Below are 17,953 nucleotides of genomic sequence, written 5' to 3' on the forward strand. Positions count from 1 at the left end.
TGAAGATATTTTGACATTTTCCTTTTTAGTGCTGTACGATGTCAAAACTTTCAACATTGTCTACATGGCAAGTTATTCAAAGATTGATGTAACAAAAAAGCCATTAGGCAGTCATGTTTAAAATTTTACAAGCAAGTATCTGGTGAGTACAAATAGATGCACTTCCCAATACTTTAGCAACCATACATTATAAGGCACTTGTTTTAAAAAAAAAAAAAAAAAAAAAAAAGTTGCTGTGCGCAGGTACTAGTAATGTACAAGACATGAAATGATTCGAGGACTCAAAGCTAGGAAGACATTAAGCAGGGTTACATTTTGATTATACAACTTTTGGTTATGGACGGCATTATTATCCCACAAACACACTTTGGTAAATCCCGTTCATATCAGCTGGCCTTTAGAATTTTAGCACATGCATTGATGTCTGGTAAAAATTTTTGCAGTGTTAACTCACTCAATGGCAGCCAATAAAATCTTTCAACACGCTTCATGAAATAAAAAGCACTTTAGCCATCCGTTAAGGACAAAATGGTTGACATCTAAACAGTCGATATGCAGCATCTCCATGGAGTGGGTGGGATGGCCGCTGTTTTTCTTGAAAGCAGTGGAGTCGCCTCACATTTTGGATGAGTAACATGACGCGGTAACGTTCTCCATGTAGAAGGCACTTGTTCAGTCTGTTAGCATTTTACATGTGCTCTGGATGGTTTTGCAAGCAGCTGATAAACTCTGTGACTGGATGGCCTTGGTAGCAGATCTGATAGACGGCGTTGAACAGTGGGAACCTGGTAAAAGGAAGTCTGCAGTTAGGGATGCAACGATACAGTTATGACACGGTTCGGTACGATTTTCGATACGATTCAATACATTTAATGCTCCGAAACAAAAAAATACAAGTGTTATTTTTTTCAATGTTTTTTTATTTTGCTAACAAAAAAAATTGCCATTGCCATTATATAAACATGCATCTTAGTGCATAATATTTATGTGCTTCTTACTGATTGTAAAGTGGGGCAGGCACACTGTTGATTGCTACAGCTCTCTCAGCAGCTAGGTTTACCACATGAGCAAAACATCCTATTTGTGGTCTGAGTCCATCTAGGTCACGTACTGAATTAAAAATGTTTGCAGCATTATCTATAGTCACTGGTATGGATTGATTTGGCCTGCTTAACTTCTATTCAGTCATGGCGGTTCTTAATTCATCGATGTAGTACCGTATATGGACTATGAATCCCATGATAACTCTGGGCTCACGTAGCCAATGGCATGGGACTTGGGGGGGATCTAACGTAGCACATCTAGTTTGCTATTTGATGATATCGAGTGTGTGTGCGCGAGTGTTGTTGGAGCATTAAAGAAGGCCACAGAAGTCAGCATATGACAATCGACTTTCATAAACAGGACGAGTTTGAAGTACAGCGCTCTCAATTTGCCACTCATTGTTCATCATGTAACTGTGAGGTAGCTCTCAGTGTCCCGGGGGATCCAGCTGTCTGTTGTCAAAGCGAGGTTGTTCGTAGCAGCCAAGTCGGTAACAATGTTTTGGCGGACTTCATTATAAATATCCAGGAAGACAGTCTTCATGAAATATGTACGAGAGGGGATAGCGTATCAGCAAACCCAAAATGCTCCTCAACGCCTCCTCAAACTTCGGTCTTTCCTCGCTAGCCATGATTGTCGTGTCTGTTACCTCTGCCACAAACAAATGCAGCAGGCTTCACTCCGCCCTCCTCGCAGTTTTAGGGAGGAAAGGAGGAGGGCTGCTCATGGGGAGGAGCTGTCTCAGAGTTTTTCAAGGCACAGCCCTCAGTTTTTTGATGCACCCGGGGCATATTAGCGAGCAAACGCAAGAAAAAAATTGGAAAATACATTTTGGGAGCTTTTCACTTGCATCGAATATTTTTGCGTACTGAATCGAAGAGGGCGTATCGAACGGTTCAATTTAAAACAGTATTGTTGCATCCTTACAGTTAGTGTAGATTTTAGTTGACCGATTGCATTTTGCGAGTAATTCCACAATTGGATGACATTTTACGTCCCAAACTACAAAATACTAAAACAACATCAGGCGTTACTCGCGCTGAAACAAACAAACAAACAAAAAAAATTCAAATACCATTATTCTCTTGTCTCTGCTGGTTTCAACAAGCCAAATTTAAGACTCAAGACTTTTTTAAGACCATGTTGAATACAGCTCATTTCACATTGATACCGGTAAAAAAACGTAAAAAAGTCTTGAAGGAAAATGTGCAGCACGTCACATGAGTGACACGAATAAACACTGTTAAATGAGTGCTAACTACACACAAAATAAGAAAATATCAAACAATGTGAACTTAAGACGGAAACTGTGATGAATTTATCTCGTTCTTGTGTTGTCAGACGACAACTGGCATCCGCCTTGGTATGTTTTAGTCTCCAAAGACACGTTTTCAGCGCATCATCGTCATGAAAAAATTGTTCATTGACGAAATATTTACATTATCGTCATCGTTGACGAAAACAACACTGATTCACACAAGCATGTTCTTTTAATCATGAGTCACGGCTAGATTCTGCTCATTAGAATAAGTACGAGTACTAATGACATTAGTACAGATTTGCAACCCCGTTACAGTGATTGTGCCAAACATCAAATAGATCATGCAATAAAAATCTTAACATTTGATAGTTTACGACTTATTACTGATGAATATGTACCGGAAAACCAGAGAAGGCGTATTTGTCAATAATTTTGAAGCCAAAATGTCCTCTAATTCTAGAAGTGCTGGGCTTACTTGTCAACCAGGTTTTTGTGTTTGAGGATGAGATAGACCTCAGCTGCAGTTGCTGGTCCTTGGAGTTTCTGGCCATTCAGCATCTCGTTCTCCAGCTCCTCGATGGACTGACAAAGAGATGAAACACGAAAGTTAAATTTTGTGAAAACACAGAGTCTTAAAGAATGTATTAGTCTCACTCACCTTCCCTGTCTTGGCAAAGGCTTCGGCTACTTTGCGATTGCGGCCACCGTAGCAGGTTGTGATGAGATCGGCAACACCGCAGCTTTCAAGAAAGGTCGCAGAGGACACAGGCCCGGCCGTGCAGAAAATGCGGGCAAACGCAATCATTTCCATCAGACCTAACCGGATCACTGCGGCTTTTGTGTTGTCACCAAAACCCAGACCGTCACAAAAACCCGCTCCCACTGCAACAATGTTCTACAGGAAGTGGGAAGAAGAAAATATTGCATGAAAATTCAGTCAGTCATTGCTTCTACATTTTTGCCTATAATGTCAATATACCATTTCGAGTCCACATTCACAATTCACAGGGTTTTGGTGATTATTTTCAATCACGTAAACTTCCATTTTATGAAAAAAAAACAAACAAAAAAAAAACCTCACCTTCAAAGCTCCACAGATTTCCACCACATCATGCTCCTGCACGACAGTCACGCGGAAGTTGCTGGTCTGCATGAGCTCCTTTAAGAGAGCCCCATGGTTTTCATTTTTGCACCCTGGAAAATCAAAACCCAGCAACTATTTCACTATGTTCTCCACAACTATGGCTTTGTTTTAAAAATACCATCTTATATTAAATGTCAAACTGTGGAGATGTGAAACCACACCAAACTGTTCTTGTCATTTAACAAGAAAAAAAGCTAGATGTAACCACATGCCATGGAATACCTAAGAGCTTAATTTAGAACCTTTACTGGCAATGACATTTTCTGCATGTCACTTGAAATCTTAAACAGATTTCTGATTTGTCTCTCTGGCTGAAACCACTTGAATAACTGCTCTAAAAATGATGCCTGAGGCGGATACATCCAGTCCAGACCCCCCAAAAGACTAATCGACTTTGACAGATTAATTTCTGAACATAAATGCCGTTTTGACTCAAACAAAGCAAGCATTTAAAAATAATAATAAGCAGGTATTAATAATTATTTACATAATGTACAGTACTTGTAGTAATCGGTGGCATGCAAAAACATGATCAAATCCAATACCAGTATATCAGAGGTGGGTAGAGTAGCCAAACATTTTACTCAAGAGTAGTGTTACTTCAAAATAATATTACTTAAGAAAACATCATTTACAGCAGTGGTACCCAACAACCGCACTGCGGACTGGTACCGGTCTGTGGCGCGTTTGCTACTGGGCCGCAGAGAAATAAAAAATTTATTAATTAATGACTGCAATCCGGCCTATATCTCTTGACACATCAATATCCCTGTCTACTCCATAGACTAATCAGAGTAAAGATTTGTAAAGGTCGCCATCTAATGGTTGGCCGCAAATACTAGGGTGTACACCTAAAGAAGCCCAGCGCCAGTCAATGTAAATAGTAACTTTAGCTGCTGTTGGCTTTGACGCCTTTGGACAGCTTTTTTGTGGGGAAAAGGCCACCTACTGAGCCAGAAGAGGAGCCTACAACCAAGTCCATTCTGCATAATATGTGGCTAAAAGCTAGCAAACGAGGCAACTAAAGTGAATGCACTAACAGCATACCTCGTGGCGAACCGTATTGCAAAAGCTAAGAAGCCTTTCACGATTGGAGAACAACTCATGCTTGTGACCACGGATATTTGCCGACAAATTTTAGGAGAGGCCGCTGTCAAAAAAAAAAAAAAAGGTTCATTGAGTGACATTTTCCCTGCTCTTAATATTTGTTTTTGGCCTCGACGTGTTATTTTATGTTTACTAACATTTTCTGCCACACATTGCCAGTCCGTGAAAAAAAAGGCCCACATTACAACGGTCCGTGGTGCAAAAAAGGTTTGGGATCGATGATTTACAGTACAATGATCCCTCACTACTTCGCACTGTCAGTCCACTGCAGAATTGTTTTCAATAAAAAAAAATAGTACAAATCATTTTCTTTTATATACTGTATATGTATATATCTCATAATTATTACATCTGCATTGCTTGAAAAAAACCATTAATCAAAATATACATACGTTTTTTTTAAACAAAACAAAACAAAAAAAATTTCTAGGCACATCACCTATATCAATTATTATTATACTGTTCTATAACATACTGTATTAAATGACAATATTAGGCCAAATGTCGAATCCAGCCTAGGAAAACAGGAAACATCACTCACCCAGAGAGCATGAGTGCCCTCCAGTGGTGAAAACATATTTCCTACCTTAAAATTAAAACTATCCTATCTCTGGTTTTCTGTTGTTTCAGTGCCAACTGCCAAATAAAAACGGGGCGAGAAGTTGAAAGCCTCGCTCTATGTCAAAGTTTTATTTTTTACAGCAGACGCCACGAGATTCATGTGACTGTATTGTTACATCTTATTAGTATAATGGTGTCGTGTTTATTGTTGTGCTGTCTCATTGGTGAAACTGGTAGAGCCACTGTCGGCATCTCTGGCAAAAATGTAGTCAAATCAAATACTTTATGTAGAATGAAGAGGAAAACTGTAATGACTATAGTGTAGCCCAAAGTAGCGGAGTAAGAGTAGCCTTTCATCATCACAAATCTACTCAATACTTTTTGTATGGTGTGGTAAAACTTATCTTAGAAGTACATTTTTTTTCAAAAGGTTACTCAAGTAAACAATGAAATTACTACCTACCTTGGATACCAGTATACAAACATAATTTATACATACATACATACATACATACATACATGTGCAATGACGGACACAACAGCAACTGTGGTGCATTTTGGAATTTGTCATATATGTAGTGCTGCACAGTAGTAAAAAATAAGTAGGGTGAGACTTACCGATGGTAGTTTCACAAAACTTTTCATCTGCTACTTCATTGGCAATGTTGGCCCCCATCAGAACACTCATTGCAATTCCAAGCTTCTCTTGGATCACATCAGAGATAAGTTTTAGTCCATCGGGCCCCTCGTCAACACCCTAGAAAAAAGTAACCACGCACAAATGTTAAGTATTCACATTGTACTAACAATCACAGTTGAGGTGTAATAGCTTACGGCCCTTTAAGAGCATAATGTTGAAAAACTGCAAAGTCAAACCTTGATTAGAGAAATGCCCAGTGCATCAGTCTTTATCTTGCCCTTCATGGAATCACAGGCTTTCCCAATAAATTGGTGCGGAATGACAAACACCAGAATGTCTGCATCACAGGATGCTTCCACCAAGTCTGGAACTGCCAGCTGAGGAGAAACGACAGCATGAAATGAGGTATTTTATACAGTATGGTTCACTGACTGCACTAGGACAAACAAAGCCTGAGAATTAACAACATAAAAAGCACAATCCACCAAGAATTGCTGTATTAGCAAAATGGGGCAAAGCAATATGCAGCAAATCTTTGGGTCACTAATGATAAAACAACATTACATACATACCACATTTGCTGGTAACTTGTGTCCAGGAAGGTACTTGACATTCTCATGGTCAGTGTTGATTATTTCAGTCAGTTTGCGCCCGTTCACCATCTCCTCAAACACCCACATTTTTACCGTGTTGTCAAATTTGGAATTCTGAGCAGCATTGGCACCCACTATCTTGGCAATGGCAGAGCCCCTGTATTGTTCATAATTTACAGTTAGTTTTAGACTTGACCTAAAAGTGTTGGTTAACATAAAATACAGGTGGCGTGCAAGATGAAGACACTTGATTGTAGGTATTGAAAAGCCCTATAATCTCGAGGTGTAACAATTAATAGTATAATAAGGGTTTGTCTGCGTCACCAGTAGGTAGATGGCAATGTAGTGTAAAGCACTTTGAGCACCTTGAAAGGTGGAAAAGCGCTATACAAGTATAATACCATTTACATGTTTTTCATGAACAAATTCAAGCACTTTTTAAGGACTTTCAAGACCAAAATTTCCAGTAAATTTTTAACTTTTTTTTTTTTTTTAAACAGAAATAAAATATGGTGCCTTCTCACAAGTACGCAGACTTCTTTAAAACATTGTACGACGCCGGAGGCTCAGGAAATTTAGTTTGAAAGGTGCCGATTCCGAAACCCTCTGGGAGGGTGCGTTCCTGGCAGCAGTGAGTGTTTTGTGGCATACTGAATGTGTCCTATAGAAGAGGTGCTGGCGTAGAGATAGCAAGTTGTTCGGTGGACGGAGACAAACATGTCATGGCCGGGGAAACCTTGGTAAATGTGCTTTCTTTAAGTTTGGACGCTCAAAAAATGGCTCTCACACCTCTAATTTCTAAGCTAATTGGACATTTCTGTGGAACTGCAGTTCACAACGACAACAAAGAGGAACTGAGCGATGAAAGTATTGTACTAAACCACAGCAAATGCACATGTATGCATTTAAATACTACTTTACAGTGATCCCTCGATACTTCGAGGCTCAACTTTCGCGCCCTCAATGCAGCGTGGATTTTTAAAAACTATTGATCAAAAACCAAAAATTGAGAAAAAATGGCGTGGAAATTTGCCCTTGAGCTAGCAGAATGCAGGGAGAGCCCGCACAATTCAAAATCAGCTCTCTGATTCGCTGGCCAGCATCCCCCCTAAGAGATCCAATACACACACACACACACTGTTCCCTTGATTTAATTCCAAACTAGTCACGAATGCACTCAAATGCACTGTACTCTTGATCAACTTCCAAGAGTGTCACAAAAAATTCAAAGATTCAATGGCAGAAGCGATGGTGTGACTGGTTTAACCGCCGGTGCTGACATTGCATTTTGTCACCACCCAGCTCACCATGTGACGGAGATGTATTCAGCCAAGCTGAAAAGCTTTTTTCTTGGTGAGTGCTTGGTGTGTCAAATGTGAAAGTGATACACTGTAAATCAGAGATGCTCATTGTTTTTTGCTCCAAGATCTACTTTTCACAGAGATCACTTCCCACGATCTACCTTAGCAGCAGCATATGTTGCTCGCACAACATAATTAACTATGTACATTTCAAAATAAATAAATAAATAAAATAAACTTTTTTTTTTTTTTTTGATACCACGATGAACCCACACTAGCGTTGCGATTGACTGGTATTTCGCTATTGAAAGTAATGAGCACCCCTGCTGTAAATGATTTTGTTCATCAACGCCAAGTTTTCAATGTTTCGTGGATGTTTTATGGAAGGAGGGAACCGTTCAAATGTTTGAAGTGTCACAAAGGTAAAAATATTACTGCCAAAGTCACTATGTATTGCCACATCGTACTCCCTCAGAGGACTATTATGACTGAACCTACATAAATGAATGATCGCCTCTTATCTCATCAACACAACAAAGTCAATGATACCTGCTTTAGCAATCAGAAGTCAATTAAAAAAGTTGTGCAACAACTATTCCATGTAGTTTCAAAGGTAGATTGTTCCAAAAAATGCTTGCGCTATTTCATCACGTTTTGATTGCCTCGCGCTCACTCACTTTATTGTTCTTGGTGAAGACTAACTAAAATTGCTTCTCCTCTGTTATTCACAGATGAATCACAAATTTTCTTGGTATATCCCAGGGGTACGAAGCTATCTTTGAAGCAGGATTATTATTTTTTTGTCCCCAGGGCTGATTAATTAATTTATTGCGGACTTATTGTTGCCTGTACGATTTGAGTTAGCCAGTAGAGGGCATATACAGTGGGGAGAACAAGTTTTTGACACACTGCCGATTTTGCTGGTTTTCCCACTTGTAAGCCATGTAGAGGTCTGTAATTTGTATCATAAGTTCTCTTCAACTGTGAGGGACGGAATCTAATACAAACATCCAGAAAATCACATTGTATAATTTTTAAATAATACATTTGTATTTAACTGCATGAAATAAGTATTTGATACATTACCAACTAGTAAATATTTGGGCTCTTAGTTCTTTTTTAAGAACCCCTCCTGTTCGCCACTCATTACCGGAAATAACTGCACCTGTTTGAACTTGTTACCTGTATGAAAGACACCTGTTCACATGCTCAAACAAACAAACTCCAACCTCTCCACAAGGGCCAAAACCAAAGAGCTGTGTAAGGACATCAGGGATAAAATAATAGACCTGCACAAGGCTGGGATGGGCTACAGGAAAATAAGCAAGCAGCTTCGTGAGAAGGTAACAACTGTTGGAGCGATTATTAGAAAATGGAAGAAGTTCAAGTTGACGGTCGATCTGCCTCGTTCTGGGGCTCCATGCAAGATCTCACCTCGTGGGGCATCACTGATCATGAGGAAGGTGAGGGATCCGACCAGAACTACACGACAGGACCTGGTCAATGACCTGAAGAGAGCTGGAACCACAGTCTCGAGGAAAACCATCTGAAACACATTACGCCTTCATGGATTAAAATCCTACAGCGCACGCAAGGTCCCGCTGCTGAAGCCAGTGCATGTCCAGACACGGCTGAAGTTTGCCACTGACCATCTGGATGATCCAGAGGAGCAATGGGAGAAGGTCATGTGGTCGGATGAGACCAAAATTGAACTTTTTGGTCTAAACTCGGCTCGTCGTGTTTGGAGGAAAAAGAAGGATGAGTACAACCCCAAGAACACCATCCCAACCGTGAAACATGGAGGAGGAAACATAATTTTTTGGGGCTGCTTCTCTGCCAAGGGTACAGGACGACTGCACCGTATTGAGGGGAGGATTGATGGCGCTATGTATTGCCAGATCTTGGCTGACAACCTCCTTCCTTCAGTGAGAGCCCTGAAGATGGGTCGTGGCTGGGTCTTCCAGCATGACAACGACCCAAAGCACACAGCCAAGGCAACTAAAGAGTGGCTCCGTAAGAAGCATCTTAAGGTCCTGGAGTGGCCTAGCCAGTCACCAGATCTGAACCCGATAGAAAATCTATGGAGGGAGCTGAAAGTCCGTGTTGCCCGGCAGCAGCCCCAAAACCTGAAGGCTCTGGAGAAGATCTGCATGGAGGAGTGGGCCAAAATCCCTGCTGCAGTGTGTGCAAACCTTGTCAAGGACTACAGGAAACGTTTGGTATCTGTAATAGCAAACAAAGGTTTCTGTACCAAATATTAAGTTCGATTTTTGTGATGTATCAAATACTTATTTCATGCAATTAAATGCAAATTTATTATTTAAAAATCATACAACGTGATTTTCTTTTTTTTTTTTTTGTGTGTATTAGATTCTGTCCCTCACAGTTAAAGAGAACATATGGAACAAATTACAGACCTCTACATGCTTTGCAAGTGGGAAAACAGCGAAATCGGCAGTGTATCAAATACTTGTTCTCCCCACTGTATACACTTTGGTTGTGCTTACATCTCTGGGCTCATAAGACGTTTAGGGAACGCGCTAGGAGGTCGTAGTTCATTTTCAAATTATTAAAAGTGATGACAATCTGTATTTTTGGTACTTTAGCTTGACACATTTGTGATTGGTTACTGCTTCACTGCCATTTGCCACTTGTCGGCGATTAGCCTCGCAATGATCTTAATTGTGGTTGTCAGCCCAAAACCCTCTAAATATATATTAAATGCATCTTACCAGATATAAAATGACTACTCCATAATCTGTAGTGATCGTTTGGTGCCCAGTTTTCTCGTCGAATTGCAGCAGTCCATCTTGCTCTCCTCTCCGGGTCTCTCGGACTACGGTAGAATCTCGGAATACGGTAGAACTTCCAAGTCTCTCCGTCTATCTTCTCTGTTATTGCAACCAACCGCCACACACGCCTTCACCATTTTGATTATTAATGTTAACGAGCAGAAAAACACGCCATAATAGGAGGAATTTACGTAGCAGTAATGCTTAAACCCGACGAGCTGACGGACAATATGGCGCGGAGGCGTGGTTGTGACGTCATGTGAGTAGGGTCTATCGGTCTTTGACAGGTGACGTAACACTTGCAAAAGCCGCAGTGCATTGTGGGTCGAATTGCCATTTTGAGTGCACACTTAATTGTAAACAACTGAGCAGTGAGAATCGTCTTTGCTTTCATCATTGTCTTTGATAAAATGGGACACTCGTGTTGTGTGAAAGGCTGCCATACTAAATCACACGACAAAAATGGCAGCAAAGTTGACCACGACGTAAGATTTTTTTCGTTTTCCCTCCTGGAAGAGAGGTTATGGACAGCAGGTTGAGGAACTAACGAAGCGGCGTCGGATGGCCTGGGTCGCAGCGGTGAAAGAAACTGAAGGGCATCACTTTCGACACCATATCTCCCTTCCTGCGTGTTTGCTCTCGGCATTTTCATGAAGGCAAGTCGGGTTTTTTTTTTTAAGTATTGATACTGAATATGCTGTTTTTTGCTTTCTAAAGTCGCTATTTTCTCATTGGCTAACCTTAGCTACCTAGCCTCACTTGTAAACTACAGGCAAAGAGGGAGGGCGGTGGAAATGGGTTAATCTGTTCGTGAAATATCAAGTGTTTAATTTATTCAGTCATCGTTTATAAAAACATTATAGAGTGAATGATTTGAAAGACAGGTAAACAGCGAAAATGCACAGAAATATTTATGAATGCGTGAGATTTCCTTTTGTGATCTAAGAGATCTGATGGGATGGTAGCATGTCTGATTAAGTGTTTACGATTGTTAAATGCCATGGAAATATCCAATCTTACCTAGCTTTCTAAATAAAACCTAATGTAATTGCAGGTGAACCAGTTTATGAAATGATGGAGACTGACCCAGACTGGGCACCATCCCTACATCTGGGACACACATCTGTTAAACCGACAAACACTACACGCTCTGCAAGACGAAGTAGGCGTGAGCAGCTACGGAAAGAGACAATGCAAGCACCAGAGATGGGGGTCCAGCAGGATGCAAACATTGAAGAGCTGCAGACCAAGGAGGGACCATCTGAGCCTGGTGAAATAAACAGTTACCAACAGAATGAGGAGGGGACACCTGATGCTGGAGAAGAAAGTGGTCAGCTACAGATTGAAGAGGGGACACATGAAGCTGGAGAAGAAGGTGATCAGCTAATCACAAAGGACCAATCAGGATGTGACACAGACTGTGATTATTGACTGTTTTGAAATTTTCACAGAAAACCCATCAAATCTGAAAGCACGTGCCCAAATGTTTTCCAGCTACAAGCACCACCACACTATGAAGTATTTAACATGTATTACACCTAAGGGAGCCATTTGTTTCTTATCAAAAGGCTGGGGAGGTCATCCAAGTGACAAACATGAACAGTGATTTTCTTGATAATTTGTTACCTGGGGACATTGTCTTGGCTGACAGAGGTTTTGACATACAAGAATGTGTGGGCATGTAGTGTTCAGATGTCAAACTCCCAGCATTTACAAAAGGCCGCTGTCAGCAGCTAGAGCAGCTGAGAATCCATGTTAAAAGGGTCATCAGAAATGTTTGTCAGAAGTATAATATCTTAACAGGAACCATACCCATAAACATGATTCTTCCATGTGAAGGTGAAGAAGCCACAATGTTGGATAAGGTTGTCACTGTCTGCTGTGCCCTGACAAGCCAGTGCCCAACAGTAGTTTAGTACAATTAGTTTTCTTTTCATAGTGTTTGTACAAGCAAAGTTTTTTTTATACGTTTGTAGATGACTTAAACCTGTTTAATAAAGTATGTCAGTGACAATTTTGAAGTCTTCTTGACTCTTTGCCTTTCTTAGGTACATAAAGAACTAGTGTTGGTTTTGATAATGAAAAGTACTTTTTTTTTTTTTTACTAATTACATTCAAACAATTTTGTGGAACACTGAATAGGAAATCCGATGTTTGCTAACAAAACGAGAAGGTTGACAGTTTTAACTTTTTTAGATATATAATTTTTACTAAAATTCTCAAACAAAACAGCAGCAGCACAATGGTAAACAGAAAATAGCAATACAAGGAAATATAAAATATGTATATGAAGTAAAATAACACTAGTTGTAGAATAACGTGTTCAAGTAAATTTTTCCCTCTTCACATGATAAGTCCTGCATTGAGAGAATTGCACATCTTTGCATGGCAATGTCAACACTGGAACAATATATTGTGCAATATACATGAATTTGCATGTCATTACGACAGTTCCTTCACCTGTTTTAGTCATGCGATGTTTAAGATGATTTTCAAGGTACAATTCAAGTTCAACAATGTTCAAGTAAGAGCTGTATCATGATTCTGAGAAGAGCAACGAGAGTGAGGACTGTGTTGTCGCGGTCCTGCGGTCGAAATGCGGAGATCCTGCACCGAGCCATTCCTTAAATGTCCGTGAGCGTCGAGAGATTTATAGTTTTTGAAATTTAAGCGCTGATACCGTAAACGAGGGAGTTTTTTTTATATCCAGCGATGAAGTTGGAGGCAGTAATGAAGAGTCGGAGCTACTCCTGTTCTGGTTTGTTTACATCCGTGGTACACTCAAAATGGCGCGAGGTGGGGCATGGGGGCGTGTCCGCTAGTTTGGGCACGTGACTGACAAAGACAGATACAGTACTAGGATTTATAGGTAATTTGAATGAAATGCATTTTTTTTTTTTTTTTTTTAAATTACATCCGAATGGAACATTTAATAGGATTTATAGGTAATATGAATGAAATGCATTGGTTTCATTTCTGCAACAACTGACACATCCGCGTATGACGTCATGAAGCTTTTTAAAGACAGGTGCCGAAAGCGAGACTCTACTATTACTGTACTACAAAAAGTCAGTGACAGCCCTTCACAGTACACTTCTATTTGGAGTGTAGTCAGAGAACGACATGCCTCACCGTTTATCATCGGTACTGTTAAAGTAAAACAACACAGAGCCCAGCAAAGCAAATGCTCTAAGGAAAATCAGCTGGCTAGCTAGCTGTTGCCACCGGCGACCGGTGTTCTGCTGCTAATTAGGCTAGCAAAGTAGCAACGAGGACCACAGAGGAGCTGGCCATGCTCTTAAAGTTCACCTTGTCCAACACCTTTACACTCCCTCTCTCTAGTATTTGCACTGAATGCACGTGAGCATCGGGGTTAATACTTGCCAGTTTCCAGAGCCGATGATACAGACTTTCTTCGCGGCTGCCATCGTGAAAAGGCAAAATCGATGAGCGGGTGAACTCTTCGTGAGATTATGCAACGCTCGAGCAGCTGCTTGCCAAATGTGCCGATGTCGACGCCGAGCAGCCTAGCCGTACAGCCCGTCGTGTTATTGGCCCGCACAAGGGGAGACTCCGGCCCGCCCATAGCAGTCGACGTTGCCTCCGAGGTTGCTTTCGATCACTCATTCATTGAGCTGTCGTGAGGTGAGGTTAGTGGGCTCAAAGTAACTGGAGCAAATGTCTGTTACACACTTCAGCTCACTTGTGTGTGCGTGTACGCGGGGAAATATTCTCGTCAATGGTACTGTCCCTATCAGAGTGACTCAGTCATCATGCAGATTTTTTTTTTTTTTTAAACAGTGACTGGTTATAACTTATAAGTGACCAAAAGTAGGCGCACATATTGTAGTATTACAGTTTGATTTCCTTTATTTTGACATGTCTGTCATGGTTTGCTGTGATTTTGGGATGTCATTAAAATGCTTCTATTTCACTATTTACACATTTCAATTCAGTTTCCGTGACATGAAATTATTTGATGGTTGCACTTTCGTGAGGAACAAGATTGCAACAATAAAATAAAAAGGGAACAAATTAATAATAAATATTGAAATGTTGAAATACATAAAAATTGAAATAAGTAAATGTACACTGCTGGCCAAAAGTATTGGCACCCCTGCAATTCTGTTAGATAATGCTCAATTTCTCCCAGAAAATGATTGCAATTACAAATGCTTTGGTAGTAATATCTTCATTTATTTAGCTTGCAATGGAAAAAAAAAAAAAAAAAAACAGAATGGGAAAAAAAATAAATCATTATCATTTTACACGAAACTCCAAAAATGGGCCGAACAAAGGTATTGGCACCCTTTGAAAAATAATGTCATGCTTCTCTAATTTGTGTAATTAACAGCACCTGTTACTTACCTGTGGCACATAACAGGTGGTGGCAATAACTAAATCACACTTGCAGCCAGTTAAAATGGATTAAAGTTGACTCAACCTCTGTCCTGTGCCTTTGTGTGTACCACATTGAGCATTGAGAAAAGAAGACCAAAGAACTGTCTGAGGAAGCAAAATTTTGAGGATGCATGGGGAATCTCAAGGCTACAAGTCCATCTCCAAAGACCTGAATGATCTTGTGTCTAGCGTGCGCAGTGTCATCAATATGTGTGGCACTGTGGCTAACCTCCCTAGATGTGGATGAAAAATTAAAGATGATGAGAGATTTCAATGAAAGATTGTGCGGATGGTGTATAAAGAACCTCGAATAACATCCAAACAAGTTCAAGCTGTCCTGCAGTCCGAGGGTACAACAGTGTACTATTCGTCGGCGTCTGAATGAAAAGGGACTCTATAGTAGGACACCCAGGAAGACCCCACTTTTTTTTTTTTTTAGCCTGTCCTGTTCGGCTGTTTGACACAGAGAATGGAAGTCTAAGTGCCCGGATAGTCTGAACAGTTTTAATGTTTCACATTCACATTGAGAGTCTGACATACTCCCATTGTGATCATTCAAAATACCTTTTTATTATGACAAAGCAGCGAACAGGAAAGGATTATAGGGGGACAGAAGAAAAGAAACACAAGAGAAGAAATAAAAGAAACATACACAAACAACAACAAGAAATACATTGAACATCTAGACTAATTACTAATATGCTGGTGCCATCGTCAGCGAGATGTGTTTCCGGTTTACACCATGTGGGGGCCTATTGGCCAGTGAAAGAGGGGGACAGGGGTGGGGGTGTCTATAAGCTAAGTGATTGAAAGAGTGTACACAAATCAGTTCTGTGATCTAGAACCCAGTAAACGTGTGAATCTCTTATGAATGTAAGCCCGTTGGCGACCAACCCTATGCCGCCCCATCGCCAATCCCGGCACCAGGACCACCAACCAGAGCATGCCCTACCACATCCAGCAGCACGCGAGCCCCATCGGGCGCGCGACAGCCACGCAGACGGGCGGAGAAGCCGCGTGGGCGCCAACCCAGGGCCACGGCCCCCAGCCAGCCCGGGGAGGGAGGGAGGGCGGGTGGGGGGTTGGGTGGTCAAGCGCGGCCCATCCCTCCTCCCGCAGCCCAGTAAAGGAGCCATCGTTCCCCCCCCCGGGATCCAGGGTGGTCCCCGGGCCACCCACGCCCCCATCAACCGGCCTTCAGGGATGGCAGGAGGGGACGCACCACCAACCCCACGTCTACCCCCACCCCCGCCCGCCCACCCGGGCCACGAGCCACAGCCGCAGCCCCCCCAACCGGCACGGCACGCTAACCCTAACCCCCAGCGGCCCACCAAGCCCAAGGCTGGTGCAGGCAACACCCCGCTGATACACAGGCGCCCAGCCAGCGACCCGCGACGGAGCGCAGGGCGGATGTCCAGCCAGAGAAGAGAAGACCCCACTTATGAGCCAGAGACATAAAAAAGCCAGGCTGGAGTTTGGCAAAACGTACCTGAGGAAGCCAAAAACGTTTATGAAGAAATTTGTCTGGTCAGATTAGACAAAAGAAGAGAAAGGGAAAAGACATCAACATAAAGTTTACAGGGAAAAAAATGAAGCCTTCAAAGAAAAGAACACAGTCCAACATGCCAGAGGTTCCCTGATGTTTTGGGGTTGCTTTGCTACCTCTGCTACTGGACTACTTGACCGTATGCATGGCATTATGAAGTCTGAAGACTATTAACAATTTTTGCAGCATAATGTAGGGCCCAGTGTGAGAAAACTGGGTCTCCCTCAGAAGACATGGGTCTTCCAGCAGGACAATGACCCAAAACACACTTTAAAAAGAACTTGAAAATGGTTTGTGAGAAAGCACTGGAGACTTCTAAAGTGGCCAGCAATGAGTCCAGACCTGAATCCCATAGAACACCCGTGGAGAGATCTGAAAATGGCAGTTTGGAGAAGGCACCCTTCAAATCTCAGAGACCTGGAGCAGTTGACCAAAGAAGAATGGTTTAAAATTCCAGCAATGGTTCAAGCGGTTGTTTGCAGTTATTTTGTCTAAAGTTGTGCTCCTAAATATTAGGCTGAGGCTGCCAATACTTTTGTCTGGCCGATTTTTTTTTTTTAGTTTTGTGTAAAATGATAATGATTTAAATTTTTTTTCATTCTCGTTTGTGTTTTTTCACTGCAAGCAAAATAAATGAAGATATTACTACTCAAGCATTTGTAGTTGCAATCATTTTCTGGGAGAAATTGAGCATTATCTGACAGAATTGCAGGGGTGCCAATACTTTTGGCCAGCAGCGTAGGTAAATAAATTTGAACTAAATAAATAAAATTTGAAATAATTATATGTTTAAATTAGGGCTGTCAAAATTATCGCGTTAACGGGCGTTAATTATTTTTTTAAATTAATCACGTTAAAATATTTGACGCAATTAACGCAGATGCCCCGCTCAGAGAGTTTTAAATGACAGTACACATTGAAACGCTCACTTGTTGTGTTTTATGGAGTTTTGCCGCCCTCTGCTGGCGCTTGGGTGTGACTGATTTTATAGGCATCCATGAGCATTGAGTAAGTCATTATTGACATCAACAATGGCAGGCTACTAGTTTATTTTTTGATTGAAAATTTTACAAATTTTATTAAAATGAAAACATTAAGAGGGGTTTTAATACAAAATTTCTCTAACTTGTACTAACATTTTTCTATTAAGAACTACAAGTCTTTCTATCCATGGATCGCTTTAACAGAATGTTAATAATGTTAATGCCATCTTGTTGATTTATTGTTATAATAAACAAACAGTCCTTATGTACCGTATGTTGAATGTATATATCCATCTTGTGTCTTATCTTTCCATTCCAACAATAATTTACAGAAAAATATGGCATATTTTATAGATGGTTTGAATTGCGATTAATTGCGATTAATTATGATTAATTAATTTTTAAGCTGTAATTAACTCGATTAAAAATTTTAATCGTTTGACAGCCCTAGTTTAAATAAAAATTTAAATACATGCAGTGAAATAAAGAAATACTGAAACTGAAGGATTTTAGTGACACATTTAATAATTTGTGTATTTATTCAATTTTGAACTTCTGATTCTCTATTCCACATCACTTT

At 40.8% G+C, this 17,953-nt stretch overlaps 1 protein-coding gene across 2 annotated transcripts; it reads right to left on the reverse strand.

Moving 5' to 3' along the window:
• Positions 1-212: 212 nt before the first annotated feature.
• LOC130912555 (glycerol-3-phosphate dehydrogenase [NAD(+)], cytoplasmic) lies at positions 213-14,151 on the reverse strand. 2 transcript variants are annotated; one of them, XM_057830715.1, is made up of 8 exons: positions 13,828-14,151; positions 6,330-6,507; positions 5,994-6,134; positions 5,736-5,874; positions 3,387-3,499; positions 2,964-3,200; positions 2,781-2,887; positions 213-785 (listed from the first exon to the last, which is right to left on the reverse strand). In XM_057830715.1, the coding sequence occupies exons 1-8, from the start codon at positions 13,869-13,871 to the stop codon at positions 689-691; spliced, it is 1,056 nt and encodes a 351-aa protein (XP_057686698.1). In that variant the 5' UTR covers positions 13,872-14,151; the 3' UTR covers positions 213-688. The 2 variants fall into 2 exon arrangements, with proteins under 2 accessions (XP_057686698.1, XP_057686699.1); XM_057830716.1 differs by lacking the exon at positions 13,828-14,151 and adding an exon at positions 10,384-13,787.
• Positions 14,152-17,953: the final 3,802 nt, after the last annotated feature.

Source organism: Corythoichthys intestinalis, chromosome 2 (assembly GCF_030265065.1).
Source record: "Corythoichthys intestinalis isolate RoL2023-P3 chromosome 2, ASM3026506v1, whole genome shotgun sequence".
Lineage (NCBI taxonomy): Eukaryota > Metazoa > Chordata > Actinopteri > Syngnathiformes > Syngnathidae > Corythoichthys > Corythoichthys intestinalis.